The 23,663-nt window shown below is 36.7% G+C and overlaps 1 protein-coding gene across 1 annotated transcript in view; it reads right to left on the bottom strand.

The window, feature by feature from the left end:
- Positions 1 to 23,663, bottom strand: part of USP9X (ubiquitin specific peptidase 9 X-linked) — a 255,793-nt gene that overhangs the window by 65,679 nt on the left and 166,451 nt on the right. Inside the window, exons 24-29 of the mRNA XM_067545137.1 lie at positions 22,296 to 22,421; positions 18,103 to 18,228; positions 11,401 to 11,567; positions 1,536 to 1,644; positions 684 to 830; positions 412 to 558 (exon numbers count right to left, since the gene is read on the bottom strand). Of these exons, the coding sequence (XP_067401238.1) occupies positions 412 to 558; positions 684 to 830; positions 1,536 to 1,644; positions 11,401 to 11,567; positions 18,103 to 18,228; positions 22,296 to 22,421 (822 nt within the window). The remainder of the gene's footprint in view (positions 1 to 411; positions 559 to 683; positions 831 to 1,535; positions 1,645 to 11,400; positions 11,568 to 18,102; positions 18,229 to 22,295; positions 22,422 to 23,663) is intronic.

The following is a 23,663-nucleotide window of genomic DNA, read 5'->3' as shown; positions in this document are numbered from 1 at the left end:
AACACAAAAGAACAAGGAATTAATTAGCAAGAGCTAATAGACTGAATTTGGGAAGGAAACAATCCCTGTATTCTAGATCTGTCTGTCTCACTGTACATCTTTTGTCAATCTGTTGACTCAGTTTCCCCAGCTGCAAAACAGATTATCTCACTAAGTTGTAACAAATCAACGAACAGAGGTCTGAAGATGTAAAATGCAATATAAATGCTAAGTATTCTTAGACTGATACGTCCACTGTTCTTTGAAAAGTTTAATAAATCCCTAAATAGAACCATTTGTCGTATAAGCAAAAAATGTATCAGGCACTTTTGTGGTTCCATTCTGTAAAATAAAAAGTTTCTCCAAATCTTTTTTACTGATTTCAAAAGTAATGATTTTCAAAATTAACATACAAGACAAACTGTAACTTACTTTAATAAGATTAGCACCTCCCTTTTCACAACCAATATGATATTTCTTTTCAGGAGTTTGGAATGCCAATAATTCTTTTGTTACTCCAAGGTGGCCTTCTAAGATTGTCTCTTCAACACCTGTTTCTCCTGTTCTTTTCACTTCATCCTAACATTTAAAAAAAAAACGTTGGAAGGCTTTACATTTAATATCTTTTGGAAAATTTACAACTAGACTTTAATATGAAGTTTTTGAAGACCAGTCTTTATAATTCACCTGATATTACAACTTACCCTAATCCTTTTAAGCCAGTCTATTTCATTATTAAGAAGAACTTCAGCATTGGGCACATTAATATTACTGTTGTAAGCATAGTTAAGAAGGTGTCTTAACAGGGTGAAGTAGTCTCCTGAATGCTTAGCTCTCTCTCTTGCAGTACTCTGTAACACAAAATATGTGTGTGTGTATGTACATATATGAAATTTATAAATGCTTTTTGGCTTACAACTCGACTAAACCCAGACAATTTTTTCCTAAACTGAATAGCATTTTTATAGAAAAATAATCTCTAAATCTTAAAGATTTTCAGTTTAAAACAGTTGTGTAATCTTAAAATGACTAAAAATTTATTTTTGAACTAAATATTTGAAAAGCAGCTTATTTCACTAACTTGCAAAGACCAGGAAATGAAATGAGGAAATGAAACATTTAATACAGAACCAGAAATACATTGAATTTGAAAGTCCTGAGGGGTACAGCAAATGAAGGATGAACTGCTTCTGAAATTTGAAGCTTAAAAACAAATTTATTCATAATTTATGTATATTTATCTCCTAAGGAATAAATCTTTTTAAAAACTGAAGATAGTTACATTTAAAAATATATATTTTTAGTATAAATCTTTATTGGAAAGTTTGCATAAGAGACCATTTTTACTCATATCAAATTGGAATTATCCTATAACACATTGCAATATAAGATCCCCAGCAGCACAATCAAAGAAAAAAATGTTTAAAACGTGTAAATTAAAATGCATTATACATGGTAGTAATCTAATTTTATTGAAATTTTTATCCTATCAATAATTTCTTATGGAACATCAAACTGTACTAGAATAAAGAAAGTGTTTATTTCAAATGCCTTACCCCTAACACAGTAAACAGTAGCGTAATGAAGAAAAGTAGAGGTCTATGTCCCATACAACACCTGGTAGCCATTAAAAAGAACTGCTCCTGTGCCATCTGACGAACAAGTCTGAAAAAAGTTTCAAAACATAATGTTTAATTTTCCCCATAAAGGATAAATACAACTATAATGTGGGCTTAAAAAAAACCCCTCTTGAAGTCAACAGAAAATTTGTTAAAGAGAAAAAAAACACCACTATAACATTATATATCAAACTGCATAATATAATTATTTTGGCAAAATGTAAGAAATAGCAATACTGTCATGTTTTAATTATTGTCCCTCATTTGTTTTTTTCTTTCAAGAAAATCATTCATTTATAAACCAAAAGCTATAAAGAGAATCATTAATACACCAATCGCTCATCTTTAAACAAGATGAGCCAAAAATCTGTATTTTGTCCTTCAGTATAAGTGAAGGTGATCTGCAAACAGATTTAATCAACACCCAGCAATTTTGTATGACTGCCAGCACTTGCTCCATGGCCTAACACCAACATGGTAACATTAACCCAACACTGGAATCCATTAGAGCAGTGGTTCCCAACCTTTTAGGCTCAAAGGCCACAGATATTTTTACAGCCCTGAAGGGCCACCAGTCTCTGCTAGCGGTCTCCCTTCCCCCCCTTTTCCCCCTACTGCAGTCAGACAGTAGGAGTTCAGCAAGGAGGCTGCCTCCCTCCACCCTGATCTCTCCCCCGCAGACTGCAGCAGGGAAACCGCATGCATCCTGTAGCTCCATGTTCTCCACCTGGGTCTCTAGGCAGTGGCTCCCTTCTGCAGCCAGGGGGACAGGAGATCAGTGCTCCCCTCCCTCTGGCTCCAGCAGGGACCCCAGTCCCTAGGACACAGGTGGAGCACTTTGCCGAGCTCTCTGCTACAGCCAGGGGGAGCGGAGCACTGATCTCTCGTCCCCTTGGCTGCAGCAAGGAGCCTGCACCAGTCTTTTAGCTCCACAGAAAGGCACTCCACTTGGGTCCTTAGGTAGTGGCTCCCTTCTGCAGCCAGCAGGAGGGGAGCCGTGGGCCACTTTGAAAGCCCTCGCGGGCCACTTTTGGACCCCAGGCCACAGGGTGGGAACCAGTGCATTAGAGAGTGGGGTGGTCCATTAAGTACCTAAATAAACAAAAGACCCCAAAACATTTGAAGACAGAAGAGTTTCTTTTTAAATATCTTGTATCCCATAAGGTGTAAACTATATTAAAAGAACCTTTGCAGAACTATGCAATATATAGTTTAAGAACAGTTTTGTGCCTAGGCCCTAGACTGTCTGCTTATTCCATGGCAGATATAACTTCACCTGAATACTATGCACTGGGCATCAAATGAAGTCAAAACTCATGATCTGGACTTTAGGAACATGAGAAAGTTTTAAACTATTTTTTTTTCCTGAATGCCCTTTACGTTTGCTATTTGTAACATTCAGCATATAATTCTCGTTGCTGGACTTCTGACAGTCCTAACTGCAGGTCACATTTAAAAAAACAACAGTTCTAGTTGAAACAATTTAAGAGCATGATGTACCTAACTCTAAATTTTACACTGTTAAGAAGGTTCTTCCCGTCAAGTTATACGATTTGCTGAGAATCCCTTAAAGTGATCAAAATTTAAAATTAAAAGCATATATTGCAAAGTAGGGGAGGAAGACAAAGTAGTAATCAGAAAATACAGGTAAGAAAAGAACAGCCCTCTAAGTACTTAGGTGGCTGGAAAGGATAGAGAATTGAGACAATCGGGGTTTCTTTCATTTAAAATCAAGATGAACATGCAACATACAGCAATGTTGAATGAATATGCAACATACATACATGTAAAAAAGAAAACACCATATGTTTGCAAATTGTTGGAATTTAATGAAACTTAGTATCTTCACCATTTAAAATAAAATAATAGAAACCAGAATATGCAAAGAAGTGCTATTTAAAAGATATTGTTAAGCACAAGACAATTTTTATTTGGCAAACATACAACAGGCTGAGTTCTTCAAGCCAATGCACACCCAAGTAAAAGTCACAGTGAACAACTGTCATTAACTAAGATCTATCCAATAAAATGATTAAATGAAGTCATTGTGTATAACAAAATTCCCTTATGGACATGGGTACTGCCTTTCTTCTTGAAAATATTGGTGGCAGGTCAGGCTGATTCACAAAGTTCCAGGGGGTCATCTATTCCCCTCCCGCTCTCATACTCTGAGTATTTTCACAGCTGTATTGGAATCAGAGTTTTGTTATTAATATGTTATAATCTTTAATATCTTTATTTGCGTTAACTATATACACATGAACCTTGAGTAGGCCATTGTATAGATATCCAGAAAAAACTTAACTCAGGTGGGGTGGAACTGGAGAGAGACCAGTCACAGAAAGGAAATCAGGTACATTTTTTTCCATTCTTGAACTGTCCCAATTATCTTGTACTGGGTGACAAAACAGTTAGGAAAAATTAGTATGAAGGGGAAAAGAAAACAAGAAAAATATTTCTCCTTCCCTAAAGTAAGAAAGATTAGTAATTTTTGGATCATCACTTGTAGCATCTTCCTGCTAAGAAGACACTGCTGCTTGGGAGTGAACAAAATCAAGTTTACAATGTTTTAAGAAAAAGTCTTGATGGTTGACAAGGAGAAATTTTACAGATTTTCCCTGCTGTGGCTGATATATCTTCTGCCCAGGAGATCACAGTAGAATACAATTAATAAGATCTGATCCCTTTTGGAATATGTTTTAATCTGTGGCTGAACATGCTTCAATGATACAGCACTTGGTTCACTAGGTACACACTAGAGATCCAGGCATTTAAAGTGGAAAGAACTGAAGAGGGATGATGTGTTCTTGACCTGATCAATTCTATTAAAGTATACTTTTATTGCTTCTCTCACATCTAGCATATGCCATGCTTTTTCCTTCCAGTGTGGAGTATTTGAGCAAAATGAGGGGAAAATATTTCCTGTAAGGTATTAAAAGAAAAATTAACTTCAGTTACAAAAGATTCTAGAGTACAAAGAGCCCCCATTTTTCCCTCCTGAAAAATGCAGTAAGTCTTATATCTTTTAAAAGCAGAGATTTAGTGACCACTATGTCATTATGGAACAGAAATGCAAAGGAATTGTGTACCACAGATTTGAATAGATGGGTTAAGACAGAACCCAGACAAGAAAGATAGAGATCACTGATGGTTTGGATAAACATGATGCTCTAACAAACTATGACAGACTTACAAAAGCCTTAGTTAGTATAAACCAATCTCAAAGACATGGGATGCATGTAGGTATAAAAGGGCCAGGTTTCGGTCCATCCTATAGAAAACCTGGAAGAACTGAAATACTGCATGTTTCCTAGAATTAATCTATTTTGACACAAGTGGAATGGATGGAAAGGCTGTATGAGGCTTGCAACGTTTATTATTTTGAAGGAGTATTGCCATGTTTAGAAATTGCTGTTCAACAGTCCTGGGATAAGTGCTCCTGCCTGTTAGGTTGATGGAGTGGAGATTTATGAGATCTCCACTAGGACTGAGTACCATAGCCTTCAGTACTTGTTCGGGGGGATGAAAAGAACAGAAGTCTTACTCTTTTTCATCTTTTAAAACTCTGCCTAGTAGTGGAAGAGTGGAGGAAAGCATAGAAAAGCTCATTAAAAATCCATGAGCCTGTTTCCTGGTAAAGGAGAGTCTTGCCTATGTGTTTCATCTAGATACCTCTATGGCACCTCTGAGGCTTGGTCTACACTTACCTCCGTGATTCAGCGGCAGTCAACGGGAGTTACGCAAAGTACACAAAGAACTTGCGTAACTCCCGTTGACTGCTGTGCTTCTCTTCTGTGCGCAGTCTTCACTGCACTGTAGATAAGTCGATTTGACAGCAGCGACTTTGCCGCCATCAGTGTAGACATCGCCTGAGTGGTATGAGCAGGAACACTTTTTGTTGCAGGGACAATTTAAGAACCATTCTGAGTTGTTTTATCTGTTGATTGCTTAGCCAGTCTCCTCTTGTTTTCAGAGTACTCCCTTTCACTTGATTGCCATAATGGAAGGTGGGTGACATACTGCCCAGAAAAAAAAAATCTGAATTTCTCTGACATTTAGATTTGAGCTTCTTGTACCCTGCTGCTCATTTACGTATGCCAGGAGCATTGTTTTGTCTGACAAACAGCACATGTTTTGCTCTCAGGTGATCTAAGAGGTCCTGAAGACCCAATGCAACTACTTTTCTCTAGAAAGTGATACTTCTGGAGATATGATGTTGTGAAGATTTGAGCTTAACCATGTTTCCTGTGTATCATGGTTCTTCAGATATGCCCTCCAATTCCAAATCGTGGCAAATGTGGTCAGGATTTTAGCATCTGGATTTGGAGAGGGGAGGGAATTACCATCATATTCCTGGCCCCTGAAAGATAAATCTGGAAGCTCTCTCATGTGTGATCTTGCCTGTGGAATAATCTATCTGCATGAGACCAGAAGCAGACTATGAGCTACAGATAAAGATGGAAGAATGACACTTTGGAAGTCAGTCCCTGGATCTTGCTAGCCCCTCTCTGTTTTGGGAAAACTGACTCATCTATCTTTCTTGATTCTGAAAAGAGATATTCTTTAAATTTATCATAAATGCATATTCCTGAAGAACGGAGAGGACCCTTTGGGTTGCTTTTAGTGATTTCAGGGGAATGCTATTCTGATGAGCAGGCCCCCTAAGAATGGGTACGGAAAATTTTTGAGTTCTCAGCTGAGTAATCACCACTACTAGTAGCTTTACAAACATTTGAGGGAGTAGACAACTGATCAAAGGGTAACATTTGTATTGAGTGGGCTGACATCCTTCATTATGCTAAATCTGGCTTGCTTCACCATGCTGGAGAAGATGGGAAAAAACAAATAAGGTGCTTAATGGGTAGGTCCCATATCAAGGGTGGAGTCCCTTAAATTTTAGCCCCGACCCCCATGTGAGAGAAGGAGAAAAATGGTTAGCTAATGGAATCGTATCTTTAAAAGCTGGGGTTGTAATGAATACGTAAGGTTAAGATTTTGTCATGGTTATTTTTAGTACAAGTTACAGACAGGTTGCAGGCAATAAAACAAAAATTCACAGGGGTTCATGACCTGTCTGACTTTTACCAAAAATAACTGTGAGGCTGGGCTGGGGGAAGAGGAATGACAGCTGGAGCCGGCTCACAGCCTCCACAGCAGACGGGGGGGGGGGGGGGGGGGCGGGGGGAAGAGGGGAACCAGTCCGGGCCGAAGATACACAGTCCCAGCTTCGGCTCCAGCCCCAGCCATAGGCGCACAGTCCCAGCTCTGGCCCCAGCTTCAGCCGCTGACAGGAAAAGCTGAAGTCAAGGAGGTCTAGTGAAGTCATGAAATCTGTGACTACCGTGACCAAATCATATCCTTATGGGTGAGTCAGAAGAAATTTTGGACACAGAATTTGACATGAGAACTGCCCCCCCTGCCCCCCAGGTGGTCTGCAGTGGGGCCTGGGAGCTGGCTCCAGTCGTAATTTCTCTGCTCCCCAGCCTTGCCTCCCAGTTATTTTTAGTAAAAGTCACAGCGTTTGGGTCAAGCCCCAGAATGCAGATAAATTTCAACTGCCTCTAGTATTTGCAGGAAGAAAGGCACAGCACCATTGTCTCATACTGGGAGAGGAGTCAAGATACAGAAACAACATTTCTCAAAACTAAACCACCAGTTGAAATTTGGCCCCAATCAGCAACAATCAAAAGTAAACACGGTCTCTTAGTGGTTAACTAGTAGCCCCTAACCTAGCAGTCAAAGGCATAACAAGATCTAATGGCTGAAAGATGAAGTCAGCGAAGTTCTGACTGGTAATAAGACAGTTTTAACAAAAAAGTAATTAATCACTGGAATAGTTTATCAAAAGGATGTGATAAATTCTCCATCATTTAGAATTTTTAAATCAAGACTAGCTGTCTTTCTAGAACATATACACTAATTAGGCCACAAATTGTGCTAAGATGCAAGATTCACAGATTGAAATTCTATGACCTGTGTTAAACAGCAGCTCAGTTTAGATCATAACAGTCCCCTTCTGGCCTTTAAATCTATGCATTTATGAATACTCAATTTGAATTGTGTAGTCCAGTTACTGATGCGCAAATGTCCAGAACAGAAAATTCATCACAAATGGCACCTTTGTTAACCAGTTTTGGCAGTCTCCTATAACTGAAAGGGTACGGATAATCATCTTCGAGTTGGGGTTGTTATACCATTACTATGTGTGTTCTGTAAACTGGTTACTTTGTTCCTAGTGCAGTCAATCCAATACCTTTCATAAGTAAGTTTATTTTAATATTTAAAAATTCATACTAAATGGAAATCATAAGGTATGTTTAGACCAATTGTAAGTCAATTTTGTGACTGTCAGCACTGAGAAATATTCAGCAGGTTATATTCACACCAGATGTTTATATGAATGCCAAATATAATTAAATATTAAGACTCATGAATCAGTTCTTGCAGCAATACAAGCAGTTGCTAATTACCATTAACACATGATTTGTCATTACAAAACAGACATCATTTGTAATAATAGGAGAAACTACCCTATTTAGTTTTTTTGGTTAGTCCATTCAATGTCAGAATACTATTCACACTAGTAGGACTAAACAGATTAAATCCTATAGCGAAAAGAAACCTAATACAAAGTGATCTGTTGAACACTGATGTAGAAAAAAACCCAATAGTGGCGGGATGTCCAATGTGATCCACGGCAGACCTCCAGTTCTCTCATAAAAAAAGATCCAGAAGTATATAACTACATATCACAAATTCCTTGCCTTGTCATGTTAAACTGTAAAATGGCAATAACAATTCTCCTTCTCATTGGCTGATGGCATCTTAAAGCCATCATACTGAAATCACATTAAGGTATCACATTCCAAGCAGTCCAAAAAAAGCTGCCTTACGGTTGTCAAACTGCTAAAGTTAGGGAATCATACAGATCTGGCTCTGCCGTTCTACCTCTATATTTGGCACCCTTTTGTTTAAGGTTATAATCCCACTCTTGTATTCCATTCTTCTATTGCCCATCATTGGCTCATGTATCTTCCTGCTGCCTGGGAACTAAAAAGTCTGGCTTTAGCCACATGATTCTGTGTATTGAAACTATAGTGTAGCTGGAAAGTGTATGACTGAGAAAAACTGTACACTTTTCAAAAACTACTATCAGGAAACAAACAGTTGAAAGAGAATGCAGAAATCTATTTGTTTAAGATACCACTTATAGCTGCTATGACAAAAAAGCACGCTGCTGGAGAGTCACAAAAAATCAAACACAATAGTTATGTTAGAAAAAGAAGACCTAGACTGACATTCCATGTGGAAGATTTAATTATAGTATAATGATTTAAAAAAAAAAAAAAAAAAACTACTTCAAATTTAATAGTTGTGAGTTAACCTAACATCAACCATTCATTAATGGAGAACATATGAAGACGTGTGTAACACATACTGTAGATGCATATCCCTAAAGGGAACCTTCTCTCAACAGTGCTGGTTTACTGTACAAACATTGCATGGCACACATTAAATACAACTGGACAAGGAAGATCTCAGTGAATGGTGTGTACCTCACCTACATCAATCAAAAATTGTTGGGGAATAGATATTTTGCCTCATCTACCTTTGATTGTATTTCTGGCTCTGAAGGAAAACTGAAATTTCTGCACATAAATGTCTGATGATATAAAATCTCGAAAGATCTATGCAGTGTTTCTGTCCCAGAGATATCACCCATTATTCAAGCTTGTACAAATCAGGTCTGCAGGGCTTTTTATGAAAAGTCTTTCACCACTGCACCAGAAGTTCAAGAGAGGCAAACAATGAACGTCTCTACAGAGGTTTCTGCTGCAAGCACCCTCCAAGTTCGTTGTGTAACAAACATACACTTGGAGCCAAAAAATAACTTGGTATTTATTTACAATATAGAAAGGCAGTTTTAAAAATACAAGACATTGGTGAAATAAAAGTCTATTTAATATCCGTTAGATGATTAAAAATAAAGTTAAACAAATTTTGTTTGTTCACATTTCTTTTTACCACAAGCTATGCAAATTAATATGTAAATTAGGTGTGGATCTCAAGCTTCTGTGAAGCTGCTAATGCAACATTCAGTATTACAAAGGTACTAGCAGCTTTGTTAATTGCAGCCTAATGAAAATGTACCAATACTTAATTGTATGGCTAAACACCACCTGTCTCAGGTAACTGGCTGATGTGGACTGCTATATTCAGAAGCAACCACCTCAGAAGTGTTTCTCAACAGAAAGAATTTGTTAGGAGATGCACACAGAAAAAATATTTTTCCAACACTAATTTATAAGATATGTTAAAGAAAATGTTTGGAAACTTAGTCACAGAACTTTATGCACAGGAGTATAGAAATCCTTACAACTTGTCAAGTCTAAAAGGAAAAGAAAGCCAAACAACAGGGATGAAATCCTGACTCCACAGAATAAAATTTCAAAACTTGTATGGTCTTCAATGAGGCTAGGATTTCACCCTAGAACTAACATTCAACAGGTTGGATAATCACTTTTACTTTTTTGATCTTTTTAAAAATGTCTGATGTCACAGCCATGGAAAGCGTTGACAACACCAAAACTAATAAGTCTTTAATAAAAATAATAGTTTTGTGGATAATGTTCTAGTAACCCTCAACATTTAATGAAATGATCAAAGACCTGGAAGTCTTCCAAAACCAGCAAAATACACATTTACATTTGGACATTACCAGTCATATTTGCTGCTTGTGAAAATTCTTTTTGAACAATTAAAGTTTACCTGAGAAGCACAATGTTTTCTATATGCACTCAAATTTTTATATTAGTAAAGACACCCCAGATTCACCAGCTAGACAAACTTGTACAGATTTTTCAGATGAAGAAATGATTCTGCAGGTAAACTGGTGTAACATTATGTGTATTAACAATCCACGTACCAAAGAGACACTCCCTCTGTGCACACACTTAGAAGGGTGGTATGAACACTGAATAAAACATGATTTTTCATGGGAGTGAGGATTTAGTGCAAGAGGACCTTATGATTCAAGACTGGCTTAAACCCTTTCTATAAAATGCCAGAGCTCTGCCTCTGCATTCATATAACAGAAAAAATTAACCTGTGAAAAAGTTCTATCCCACTGACATTACTTAAATACAATAGCTATAAAATTGTAACTTTTTTGAATGGCATTAAATATAACATCTATTGGTATTTTTGGAAACCTATAAGCACTCTGCCAAGTCAGCTGGAGATTTACAATACACTAATTGTTGTCACTCTTATCACTAAAAGGAAAGGATTAGGGTTTTTGAACAAATAAGTACAAATGAAAAAAGTGACAACATTAATGTTAATAATACGGATATCACATTATGAACAAAAGAGTTAGAATAATGAAATACCCTCTTTAGGATTTCTCAAACTTTTTTCTGGTTATTGAAACAGCGCAATTCTGAGCAGTGCTGAGCACCTGCAACTCACTGATTTCAATGAGAGTTGTGGACAGCATCTCTCAGGATAGTTATAAAGTTACAAAGTTATATTGCTAAGGAGCATGTTAGTACATATTTATACATGACTAATCAGTTAATTATAAAAATACTTATTTTGAACTTACCATCGGCTGTCAAAAAATTAACAAAAAGCAAACTAACTTTGAAAGTCTTTAGTATTTCTGTACAAAAGAAAAAAATTATGGTTAAAGAGAAGATAAATAGCTGCAACATCTACCTTGCATTTTAGATTAGTTTGTATGGTGTTTTGAAGATATAAAATACTATACAAGTGCTATTTATTATTTTAAATCACTTACTTGCTGTGACAGTGTAATAGCAAGTCAATGATAAATGTCTGCCATGCCTTTTCTTTACTAAGTGCATCCAATGCTGTTGGAATCAAAGCAAAACATAAGGTCATCACCTCCAATGCTTCACAGCAAACTTGTTCATCTTCCATGTCTGGCTCATTGCCTGCATTTGTCTGTAAAGTGAATCAAAAGAGCAGCATGAATGGATATGGAAAAGTGGACAAATCTGCCTGGTGTCTAGCTGTACATTTAAAACACAAGGGCATACCAAGAGTGTGTACTAATGCCCATCTAAACCTACAATACAAGTTATCACATATATAGATTCAGTCCTTTCTCCCCCACACTCTTTTCACACACCTGTTGCATCTTGTCTTAAATTATAGGTTCTGTGGAGCAGGAACCGTCTTACTATATATCTGCATAGTATCTAGCAAACTGAGCTGCTAACCTTTTTGCGTCCTGCAGGTGCTACTGTAACATGTAATACATAGTAATATATAGAGAAGAGATTGCTTTTTTATACTTGAGTAACAAGCACTTGGATCTTAGTTATTATTGTTTAGTTACCTTTCCTTTCCACATTTAACATTGGTAATTTTAAATATTCACCAATTTCTTTTTCTCCCTTTTCACATTAGTATGCCTTAAATAACTGTATTTCACTCTCTCAAACCCCAGTTGAAGTTTCTCAATACTATTTGTCAAACTAGCAGTTCATGACATGCACTGTATAAATCACCACACTACAAGATGTCTAGTTATACTAGATTAGTAAAGGCAAAACTCAGAAGGAAGGTGTTAGACAGGATGCCTATCCTCCTGGTACACGACTCAAATCCTCCCCGGCAACAAAAATAAAATAAAATAAAATAAAATAGAGTTCACACAGTCCAACACAATAGTAATTCCTCATAAGGAGATAAGATAGCAAAACAGCTTAGAAACATTTTATTTCTATTTGAGGGAGGAAAACCCCTAAAAACTGCTTTAGACTCTAGGCACCCTCACACACAACAACAATAAAATTCAAATCTCAGAAGCATTAAAATGATCAATTCAGAGGAGCTCAGCCAGCCACTTACAAAAACTAGAAAGTATAGTCTTAAAAAATCCTATAAATAAGCAGACCCCCATTTACAGTGAGTATATGCACACATACTTTAGATGTGTACACACAAAAAAACTCACTCATAATTCAATGTTAAGACTGCGAAATTAAGCACTCAAGGATCCAGGAAAATTCCTAAAGGGCACAAAACCCCTTGCAGCCACATGTGCTAGACACCTCAGACATGAGATTCACTAATTCCCCTCACGTAAGGGACCAGATCCTCAGTAGACAATACAGATAAGGTCAGCTGTAGCACACAGACTGCATGGTCCTCCCATTCCACCCTAAACCATACAATTGCAGGATCATCCCAGGCATTGGGCCTTTAGTGACCACATGAATCTAGGCCCGTGGACAGAATGCTCACCAGCACATTTCAGGGTGTGCATGGAGGGCCGAGATCCCTGGAAGACTCTATGCACCTTTGGGCAACACCACCATGTTTTTATATGCCCCAGAAGAACCTTTTCTTTGCAAACTGTGCAGGAGGAGGGATGAATATTGGATGGGAGCTCGGGGGAAGACCAAGGAAGTAGCAGACCAAGGAAAACCGAGGATAGTAGTTGTGCGGAAGAACTGAGGTGAAAAAATAGAGGAGCTAGAGGATAGAAATTATCATCACTGTATGTTACTGCTAGTTGCTCACATTTTTTTTTCCAATAAATAGGAAAGTTTCCAATGCAGTGCAACATGTGGAGTTTAAAATTTTGCAAGCAGAGCTGTTCTTCGAACACAGCAGAGTTGTAAATCCTGCATTGCTTCAGAAATCCTTGAAGAGTTGGTTCGTGGTTCTAAGGTGCTCAGGACCTATTTGACTAACTGACAAGTTCTTAATACTCCTTTCTTAAAATCAGAACAGAATAGAATTTTCTTCAGAATTTTCCTTTTTAAGAGAAAGCTCAAATAAACCAAACTGGAATGGTCTTCTTTAGGCCATTTTTGAGATAACGTAATTTTTCAGACTGTATATAGACACGCCCCCACCCCTTCTCACATAACTAAAAAATGTCTGAACTGATTTTGCTACAGCTTCTGCAAGGTGTTTTTTTCTTTTAAACAGTAAGCACAGAAAATATAACCCAAAATTAATTTGTTTCAAAAAGCTCTGAGCCAATAGAATGTATGCCAAATTTCAACCTAAACTATCAGCAACAGTGATTATTATATGATAGTATTATAGAACGGTGTATATACATAGAATATATATTTTAAATGACAGATAGAAAGATCACAGGATTAAACGTGTAGGAAGAAGGGAAAGAGTGTGAAAAGGACAATGAGAGAAAGTGGTAGAAAGAGGGCAAAGCTAAAGAAAGTGTGCCTTAGAGTTCGTCTACACAGAGCAGAAATGTGGACTACAGGGATGTGATTTCTAAAGCACACTCGTGTGTTGTGCATTAATTGGGCCATACAGATCCTGCATTCATGTTCTCTAGGGAACCTTTAATACAAACCAGTAGGGCCTAAATGAACCAATTAAACTGCAATGCATCCGTCCACTGGTGACTGAGGCTATGCCAGTTTTTCTTCTTTGGGTGGCAAGCAAGAAACAAAAGGTTTACAATCTCTAAACTAGATAATCTGACATCTTTGGCATGTTAAGAGACATAAGGTTGCAGGCAGAATATCTTCAACAACCCAAGAAGAACAACTATCCTGCATAATCCTTTCCCTTCCACAAAGAGAGGCGGGGGGGAGGGGGGGGGAAGAGTCCAGTGATCTAGAAGCAGAGTAACATACAGTCCTGTAGTGGTCCAAGCTCGTCTCTTCGTTTAGTGGCCAAGAGCTGGCTGGGCTCTGGAAGTATCATTCAGACTGTCAGAGTAGGGAGCACTTCAAAAGTCTCTCTCTGTGCCACAGGTTAAGATGATGCTGATCAGGTGGGGTGGAAAACTAAATGTAGTCCTCCTTGACCAGAAGGACTTCTGTAACATAGGGCTTATTGGGGCAGTAAGGAAGGATTCCAGAAGAATCTGGACCAATCTTCTAATATACATCTTAACTTTAAATAAAAAATAAATTCATCTGAAAATAAATTCACCAGTTGAGTATTTTAAGTGAGTTTTGAACTTTAATTTAAAAAACACACTTATTTTAACACTAGAGTCTGTAATCTTGAGGATTCTTAAGCTTCCAAGTGCTGTTGGAAAAGTTATTTCCTGTGCTTTGCCTCTGGTATTTCCAAGAATTCTGACAACTCTGATGACAATTCTCTCTCCAAGTTCCACTGAAAAATCAAAATTGTCAAAAACGGAGTAAAATTCTTTGAACTATGTAGCATGAGAAGCCTCTCTCCTTTATGAAATGTCTCCATCCTCCAGCAGTTAAAATCTATTAGTGTGCCAACTAAAAAAAAAAATTCTTCTAGTTTTGTTTTTTGCCCCCACAAGTGTATACTTTGGAGAAAAGTAGATTAGTGAACTACCTGCTGTGTAGCTGTTGAACACCCATAAAGACAAATTTTGCCAGTTACAGGTATGTTTTTGTAATACCTAAGACCAGGTCTACGCTATAAATTTACATTGGTATAACATCACTCAGGGGTGAGAAAAATCCACACAGTGACAGTTATATCGACCTAATCTCTGGCGTAGACAGTGCTACGTCAATGGGAGAGCGCCTCCTGTCGACACAGCTAACACCTCTAGCGGATGTGGATTAACTACACGGATGCGAGAATCTCTCCCACTGGCGTAGTAGCATCTTCACTGAACCACTGCAGCTGCACCACTGCAGTGTTTTCATGGTAGACCTGCCTTTAGTTAGTTTGTGATTGAGTAATTTCTTGTGGCCTGTGTTCCTATCCTGCTGCCTGTCACTTAAAACTTTGATTTTGTGCAGTTCTCTTCCATCATGCCCCTCTATTTCTGCCATTTCTCCACTTCTCCCATTTCATTTTTTAGTTTTCCTCCTGTACCACCTTTGCTTTTATCCCTTCTTCACTTTGCTTCTGCAATTTCTTCCTTCTTTTTACAGTTTCTTCCCAAGTGTTTTTCCTTCATTTCTAGAGTCCCCTCATGCCCTATTTCAAGCTTAACTAGCTCTGAGCTTGTCTACATAAACACACTGATCTAATCTGCACTAATTTGCCAGAGTAAGTGTTCATGCGGACTTTGCGATCACTCACTAAAAATTCCCTAGTGTTCTTTAATCTACTCCCATTTCAAAGTTGGGGTAGAGCAAAGCATACTAAGGAACTTTTTGTGCACAGCATAAGGTCCACATGGACAGTCACTGCACAGCAAGCTAGAGCAGTATACCTTTACATCACACAGCTTGCCACGAACTAAGTGTTTGCATAGACTTAACCTCTGGTTTAATACATGCATCAATATCAGTATCATCATTGGCACAAACAACAAAGAATGGTTGACCCTGATGTTTGTGTACAAAGAGGGTGAAATTCTCCTTGTGCAGAGAACTAGCACAAAGCATGTGCACATCTTAAATTTAATCTGAGTCTTATTTTCATGGTTTAAATTTTAAAGTGTTGTATAAGTCTTGTGTTAGCCTTCTCAATGGGGTGATTTCACCCAGAGCAAAGACTGGGTGACAATCTAAAACAAATGTGAGAAATTCCAGAAGCAAAGTGAAGTGGGATTAAAATTAAGGTGCAGTATAATCTATCTATGGTATAGGAAAGATTCTCCTCATCCTGTGTATCAGTGGCGTACCAACGGGGGAGTGGGAGCAGGGCCCAGCTATGGCATGTCCCATCTTCCCCCCTGTCCCCACAGGTACAGACCCCCCCCCCCTCCCGGGACAGCTGGGGGGTGGCACCATCTGGTGGGAGCTGGGGACCCCTCCTGCCCTGCACGGGAGCGGCGCGTGAGGCCTTGGGGGGGGGGGGGGGGCCCACAAATGTAAGCATTGGCCCCTGGACATCAGAGACCCATGCTACACCACTGCTGTGTATAATTCTCAACATCATTCATCAAACAACAGCTCCTCTCTAGTTATTTCTGTGGCTATATACATACTTCAAGATACATACTGACTGTTTAATGTTTTCAATTCAATCTTTAAATATATAGTCTACAAATAAAAATTGTGATGCCAGAAACAGACAGTACAATATAGATAGTCAAGGTTCAATTGTGGCTTTGCCACAAAGCCAGAGTAAAGGGCAGCACAATGTTGCACTGCCCCAGGAACAGCCTCATTACAATTTCCCACGGGTTTTCCTGTTGATCTAAGGAAGTAAACTGTGCCAGGTTAACAGTGCAGCACAGCAGAGGCTCAAAAGTATGCCAGGGCATCTGTACTGGCTAGAGTGCTGGAGGAAAGGGGAACAAGAAGCCAAGACTTCATGTAGTTCTGCCCAGGTCTGCCCCCTTCCACACACCTGCATGTGGATCCTGGTTCCTCCCTCCTCACCTTTTTGTGATATGGGTAGCAAGCACAGAAATGTATGGGAGCATCTTCTGTTTCTGTATTGCCACACTAGCTTAGCCAGAATTTAGCCCCATCAGTAAACTTCAAATAAAGGAAGGAACTCAGTTTATTAACAAGGAACTCATTTTGCAAGAAACTGAACAGGATACCTAGGCAATCAGAAGTGCTAGGAATACAAGGTAAGCTAAATGAAAAGCTGCTTTTTCCAGAAGTAAACCTACTTTTCTGTAAATTAAAAATTTAAGCAAAAGGTCTAATATACCAAAAATAAAGGCAGCCCATCAAATTCCTTCTTCCTTTACTCACTAAGTACTGAGCAGTTCCAGACTTTTGAGAATTCAGAGGAGATAGTTAAGAGACATTTCAGACAAAAAGAACTTGCTCTTTCCAGAATTCAGCTACTTCCTCAACCACATCATCCCACGATACACATGTATTTGCAATACAATTATAGTTGGTTATATCATTACTTTAAAAATTGTATAAGCCACTTTTAATAAGCCGACGTTTACTATCACAAAAACAAAGTTCTGAACAGTGTAGACCAAGAAAAAAGATTCAAAAGCGTGAGACAGTATAAGATTTTTGTACGACAGCCAGAAATATCTCCAACTTTGATTGATCTAACTCACCCCTTAAATCCTGCATATGCAAAGATCAAATATTTTACACTCCAAGTATATTTATAAGCAATTAAAGAAAATAAACTGTTATACATGCTATCACTCAGTTTTAGCAATGCTTCAGTGTCAATTTCAAAATTAAATTTCTTCCATAAAAGGCAGGCTGATCACATTTTTCATTCCATATATGCCTAGTCTGAGTTTTAAAGACTAAAGCATTTGAATTATCTAAATTAGAAATGTACATCTGAAAAATTTAGCATGTAACAAATGCTTATTTCACATTTGGATACAACAGAAAAAATGTGACTTCTCCAAAATACGTCTCATTTTTGAGCTGACATCAAGTTTAAGAAATTTCAGCCCAAAAGCAATTGAAAATAGGCGCATAGCATGTCTCAAGTAACCTTAACTATAATATCACAACTGTGACCCTATATTAGAATCTGAAGTATATTACCAATAAGAATATAACTATTTGAAGGTAGGTCACATTTTGAGCCTAAATTACTTGACACTGTCCTTTTTATAGATGACCAAATAGTTCAATAGAAAAAGTTGCTTAAGAATTCTTACCTTTTCATAAATTTTACTAATTTCCTCATTTGAGCTGAACACCAGCTGTACTGACCCACACCCTGATGCCCAGACAATTTTTTGTACTGCTCTAATAACACAGATATCTGGGATGTATTTTGAAGCCTGGAGACAAAGAAAAAAACAAACCACAGCAACATTAAAATACAGTTGCTAGTAATATTAAAATGGACTCTAAACTGTTACAGCAACTAACCTGGTAAAAATCGAATCTTAACACTACTTTAAGACATTTTGTATTGAAGCAAAAAAAGAAAGACAATGCCGTAACTCAGAAATATTTGTGCCTTCATTTAGCATTTAATATTTCACTTTCATCTTAGCAACGCTCATGAAAGCCAAATGTGTGTATTACGTAGTGTCTCAGGAGCTTGATTCATGCCACTCTAGTTAGTGAGATATAAGTTTTATAAATTGTTATATAAGTAACAAAAATATTTGATCCTGACTGAAATTTAGCAAAAAGATTAAAATAATTTTTAAAAAACAATTTTGAAAATAATCTGCTCAGCCATTTTTCATTACAGAAGCATACATAAAACATACATTTACTGGATTTGTTTGCTCAACTCCCAACTCCAAAACAGCTATGATTTGGAAACAGTTTGGAAAGCCTATAAAATGGTATAACTAATTTTTATATTAAGAAAAATAACAAATATCGCATATTAACTGTTACCCAAGCACAACAGAGTTCATTCAAATCCCTAATTAATTTTCAAAAGGATTGTGTTTCACATTGGCCATACAAAATTTATCACAGATTCGAACACCTGCAAAGGTAATCCGAGTCTTGTTTAATGAATGCATTAGTAGAAAGCAACAGCTTTGGGGAATAGTTCCTAGTTCATATACTATATTTTTGAAACTGTAGCTTCATGTGTTTTTTATCAGTGACTAATTGCTGCAAAAAAGTTGTTTGGAAAACAAACATGCTTTATAAACGTGCGATGAATTCTTAATTTAAAATATGCAGAGTGAAATACTATACCCTTCCTGCCTGTCCCCCCAACCTCATCCCCATACACAAACACAAGTCCTTAATATTCTCCTTCATGAAGGAGACTTGGCACAAGTTAAAGACTACAGTTTAGTTTTGAAAAATACTACATTTCCCTCCCTGCTTCACCGTATTTATGGTAATAGAATATAAATTATGGTTTTATATACAATAGTCTCCTTAAAAGAATACCTAAAATAACTTTTGAGAGCTGGAGAAATGGAATTTGAGACTATTCATAGCAAATTATATAGGCCAAGCTTTAAAAAAAACCCTGTGCCTCAAGCTAGGCTTGCTGGTCCATATATAGGCATCTAAATAAGTGGCCAGGTTTTCCAAGTGTTGAGGACACAGAAGCTCAAAGCTGGCTAACTTGAGACATTTTTTAAAATCCTGGCCAGGACTCCCTTTTTTTAGATACTAAAAAAAGTATTCTGTTTAACATTGACTGTACTCACTTTATATAGTGAAGAGGGAAAAAAGCAAATAATTACACTCAGACATGAAAGTCAGAATTCTTGCAATTTTATATTATATTTTAAGTAACTGAAAAAAGTCAGTTTTAAAGTGACAATGTCAAGGTTTGTAGGTCCCAAAATCTGGCTTCCCCCATCCAACTTATCTATTTCACAATAAGCAGGTGATAAGTATAAAATCCAGCTATAGTTCTAAAGAAAAGTCAAACATTTCAGCTATGATGTAATCAGATATTTTTCTCTACTGTGATGTAAGCATGAAATATGACTTTCAAGTCAAATTCAAAATTTTAATAGAACTTTAACCAATAAAACAGTAGCTCTCATACAAAAGTCAACTCTACGATTAGTTGAGTTACACAGTACCTTTGGGTGCCCATGTGCCATTTTTGTTGATGGGAGCTATAAAAACATAAAATAATTCCGATAGGGCTGTTTGAAACAATAAAAACCCAGGACAGAGGGAAAAATTGTTAATATATAACACCATCTGCAAGATCCCAAGTAGTTAACAGAATGTGTATTTCAAATTAATTACTACATATACATATTTGGTAAAGGTCAGATGCAAGTTTTCTGTGGCTTTGCTTTTGGTAACTGTTTAAATAAAGCACTATATTGATTCATATACTAAATATATGGTAGTACAAACACTTGAAACTTTCTGTAATATTGTAATACCACAATCATAACTTCTTCCAGTTTGCAACAAGCTTTCACCAAAATTTCAGGAGTTCATATTCAAGGTAACGTTGTTCAGGAAACATACGTCCCTCTGACAGGGGAAAACTTCCAAAATCCTTTGAGGAGGCAGATATGTAATCATCTTATTTTCTGTCAACGTAAATCTTCCAACACTCAGATGTATTAAACACAGAACGCAAAAAACTTAATAAATTGGTTCCGTCATGAGCTTTTAATCCTAGATGAATCTATACTACAGTTATGAAAATGGAAATAGCTACAACAGACAAACAAGGCCCTTCACCTGTCCCTCCACCAACAGATTCACCAGCATCTCAATGAGAACTATTACACATTGAAAAAACAAAAACAGGTTGTTAATTTAGTCTGGAGAAAAAACTTACTTATAAGTGAAGTATTACCATTAAAAGATATAGATTTTTTTCAATGCCCTTCAACTCTTACTCTATTCTGCCCTCACAGCCTACATCAAATAAAAAAAATCTGCTGAGGAAAAACAAATCACTGGCCACCAAAACTTAAAAGAAAAATCTTGCAGGATAAACCAGATTATACTTCAGGTTTATCTCTTCAGCAGTTTTCTTGGTTTTTGCAAATTAAATGCTCTATTTTAGCACCGATGGCGTGTAATCTGTTGGAAAAAGGAATTGGTCTCATTCCCTTGATCTGTCTTACTTGTGTGCTACTTTTAATAATTCTTTTTAAAGAAAACTTCATTCACATAGGGCATGTAAAAAAAAAAAAACCCCCAAACACCCTGACCTCCCTTCGAGACTTATTTTTCTATGGAAAAAGCTACAACTAATGCATCTACATTAGCCAACTTTACATACAAAATTAACCTCTGACGCCATTCCATTGCACCAATGGTAGCAATGAAGAAAGCTAGGGATCTTGTTTTGGTGTCTAATTCATCAACCTCATTTCCTCAGGCCTTTGTCTTTTTTGCTTGTTCTCAGGTAATATGAAGAGATTATTTCCTATAGAGGCCCTGAAATCCAAGATAGCACTGTTTCCACTTTGGAAGCTGACGCAATTCCAATCATCTTGAAAGAAAACTAGTTGTAGTTTTGCATTACTCAAAACTGTAGCTTTGCATTACTCAAAATTCCAAATCTAATATCAGAGACAAAGTGGGTGAGATACTATCTTTTATTGAACCGAATCGTCTGTTAGTGAGAAAGAAACTTTCCAGATTATACAGAGCTTTTCTTAAGATATTATCTCACCCAAACACTAAATCTAATGTGTGAGTCACACCATTTAGATGGATAATCCATTTGTGAGCAAAACTGTTCACTTTTCCTCCAGCCAGCTGATCCTGTTTTCAATTATGTGTACTTGAAACATTTTAAAACTTATAAAACATTTTCATTCTGTTAAAAATTTGAGATCTCAACAGTTCAATTTTTTGTATTAAAAGGCATTTTAGGTCATCTTTAATAAAATATTTAACCTTTTTCCTCTCCTTTTTCCAATTATTCTCTAAAAAAGAATATTACCAAAAACAAACTTGTAAGAATAAAAATAGACTGCAATATTAAGTAAAATGATTTTGTTGTTAAAAATCTCTTATTGTTCTTCAAATATACTGATTATCTCAAAAAAAAAAAATAGGCTAAATTTACTTTTCAATCTGCATTGACACCATACCAACTCAGTTCTGGTCTCATGGTAACCACATTATCAGAACCCATTAATATAGATGTGCAGAATCTTACATAGTTCACTTAGCAAATACTCTCTGAACTCCATTATGGTTTTCCCACATACTAACATGAAAAACATGTAAATAATTTTGAAAAGAAATAATTCATTTAATACATTTAAGTGTCAAAAAGAAAATAAAAAGTATGCAAAATACCCTAAATGTATTCTGAATGTAAAGGAAATTATTATTTTGCTATATGAAAGCAGATCTAAAATGTGATGAAATAAATGAAAATCTAGTTAAGAAAACTTAGGTTTTACAGGAAAGAGTATTTACTAACCTCATCAGATATTTGCTGGGCAAGACGTATTGCTACGTTTCTTAGCATGCACTCTGAAGTTGGATTAGGAATGTTCTGTAGTGCGTTTTGTAGCACCACTGCCTGGTCATGAGTAGCCTGGTTTATCTGAAATAAGTTATTTTTATTATTTACATGAAAAAAAGTATAGAAAACCTTAAAGTATGAAACTAGATATTATCTGGTACGTGTGGGGAGAGGAGGCAAGAAGTGGAAGAGGAAGATACATTTGTATTGAAAAATAATACACATGCAAACACACTCAATTTTGTTATTTCAGCTTTAAGAGTTCAAATACTAAGCAACATTTCAATATACACATACGTGTATTTAAAACTGAATTGTATTTGATAATTTGTTGTTAAAAATGGTATTCAACGCACAATTTTTGAGTAAGTAAACAGCTTCTTAAAACATTAGAAAAAGTAGAAAATGTAACTGTAAAACTACAAAAATACTGGAGGGAGAATCATAAGTGGGTACAGTACACCTGAAACTACTTTTAATTTTTTTTTTACATTTGAATAAAATTTCAAACTGAGTTTCCCTCTCCCCACATCTAGCCCCCATCTTTTGCCACGGGAAAGAAACAAGTTTATGGGATGTCATTGGACTCTGTAGCTGGTGACCTTAATGTTTCATTCTTCAGCTAGATGTTGGTCTCCAGAAAGTGCCCAGAAAAGTACATCTTAAATAACCCTATTTTAAAAATATAAATTCACTGTTTAGACATGGTAAAAACTGATGTAAAACTTGAGTCATACATACAACAGTAGTTCTCTGAATCACCTTTACTGTTTTCTAATTCCTGGGTCCATGCTTCTAACATGTGACTTAGGTTCTAGTAGATATTTTTCATAAACACATTCCAATTGACAGGAGCTAGTGCACCCTCTAATGCCCCAAAGTTAAATTCTTATACAGAAACAAACTTAACAGTCAAAAAACAAAAATATAAACATTCCACAGAATGGTAAAAAATAGATGTAGCTTCTCAAGTTCTGAGGGGTGATAAGTGCAAATGTGAGAAGCTATTCAGACATAATCAAGGAACAAGAATTATAGGCAAATAATTTTCTGTTTTAGATTTTTGTTCAGGTTGAAAAACTTGAGTGGTATTTCTAAAACAGAAATGTTATAAAACCTGAAGCAGGTAGAAGCCGTGTCTACAGTAAACAACCTATTCTAAAAACATGAACAAGAAAATCTGGAGAGGGAAGAGGAGAAGAACTCTCCAGAAGAAACCTAAATACATCAAAAGTGAAAATTAAGGCAAAAGTATTCAAAAGGTGGGCATCCCAAACACACACACACACACACACACACACACACAAAAATATATGTATATAA

This window comes from Emydura macquarii, unplaced genomic scaffold (assembly GCF_026122565.2).
Source record: "Emydura macquarii macquarii isolate MOO-44397 ecotype Brisbane River unplaced genomic scaffold, CSIRO-AGI_Emac_v2 contig_1043, whole genome shotgun sequence".
NCBI lineage: Eukaryota > Metazoa > Chordata > Testudines > Chelidae > Emydura > Emydura macquarii.
This window is presented reverse-complemented; position numbering and strand designations above follow the sequence as displayed.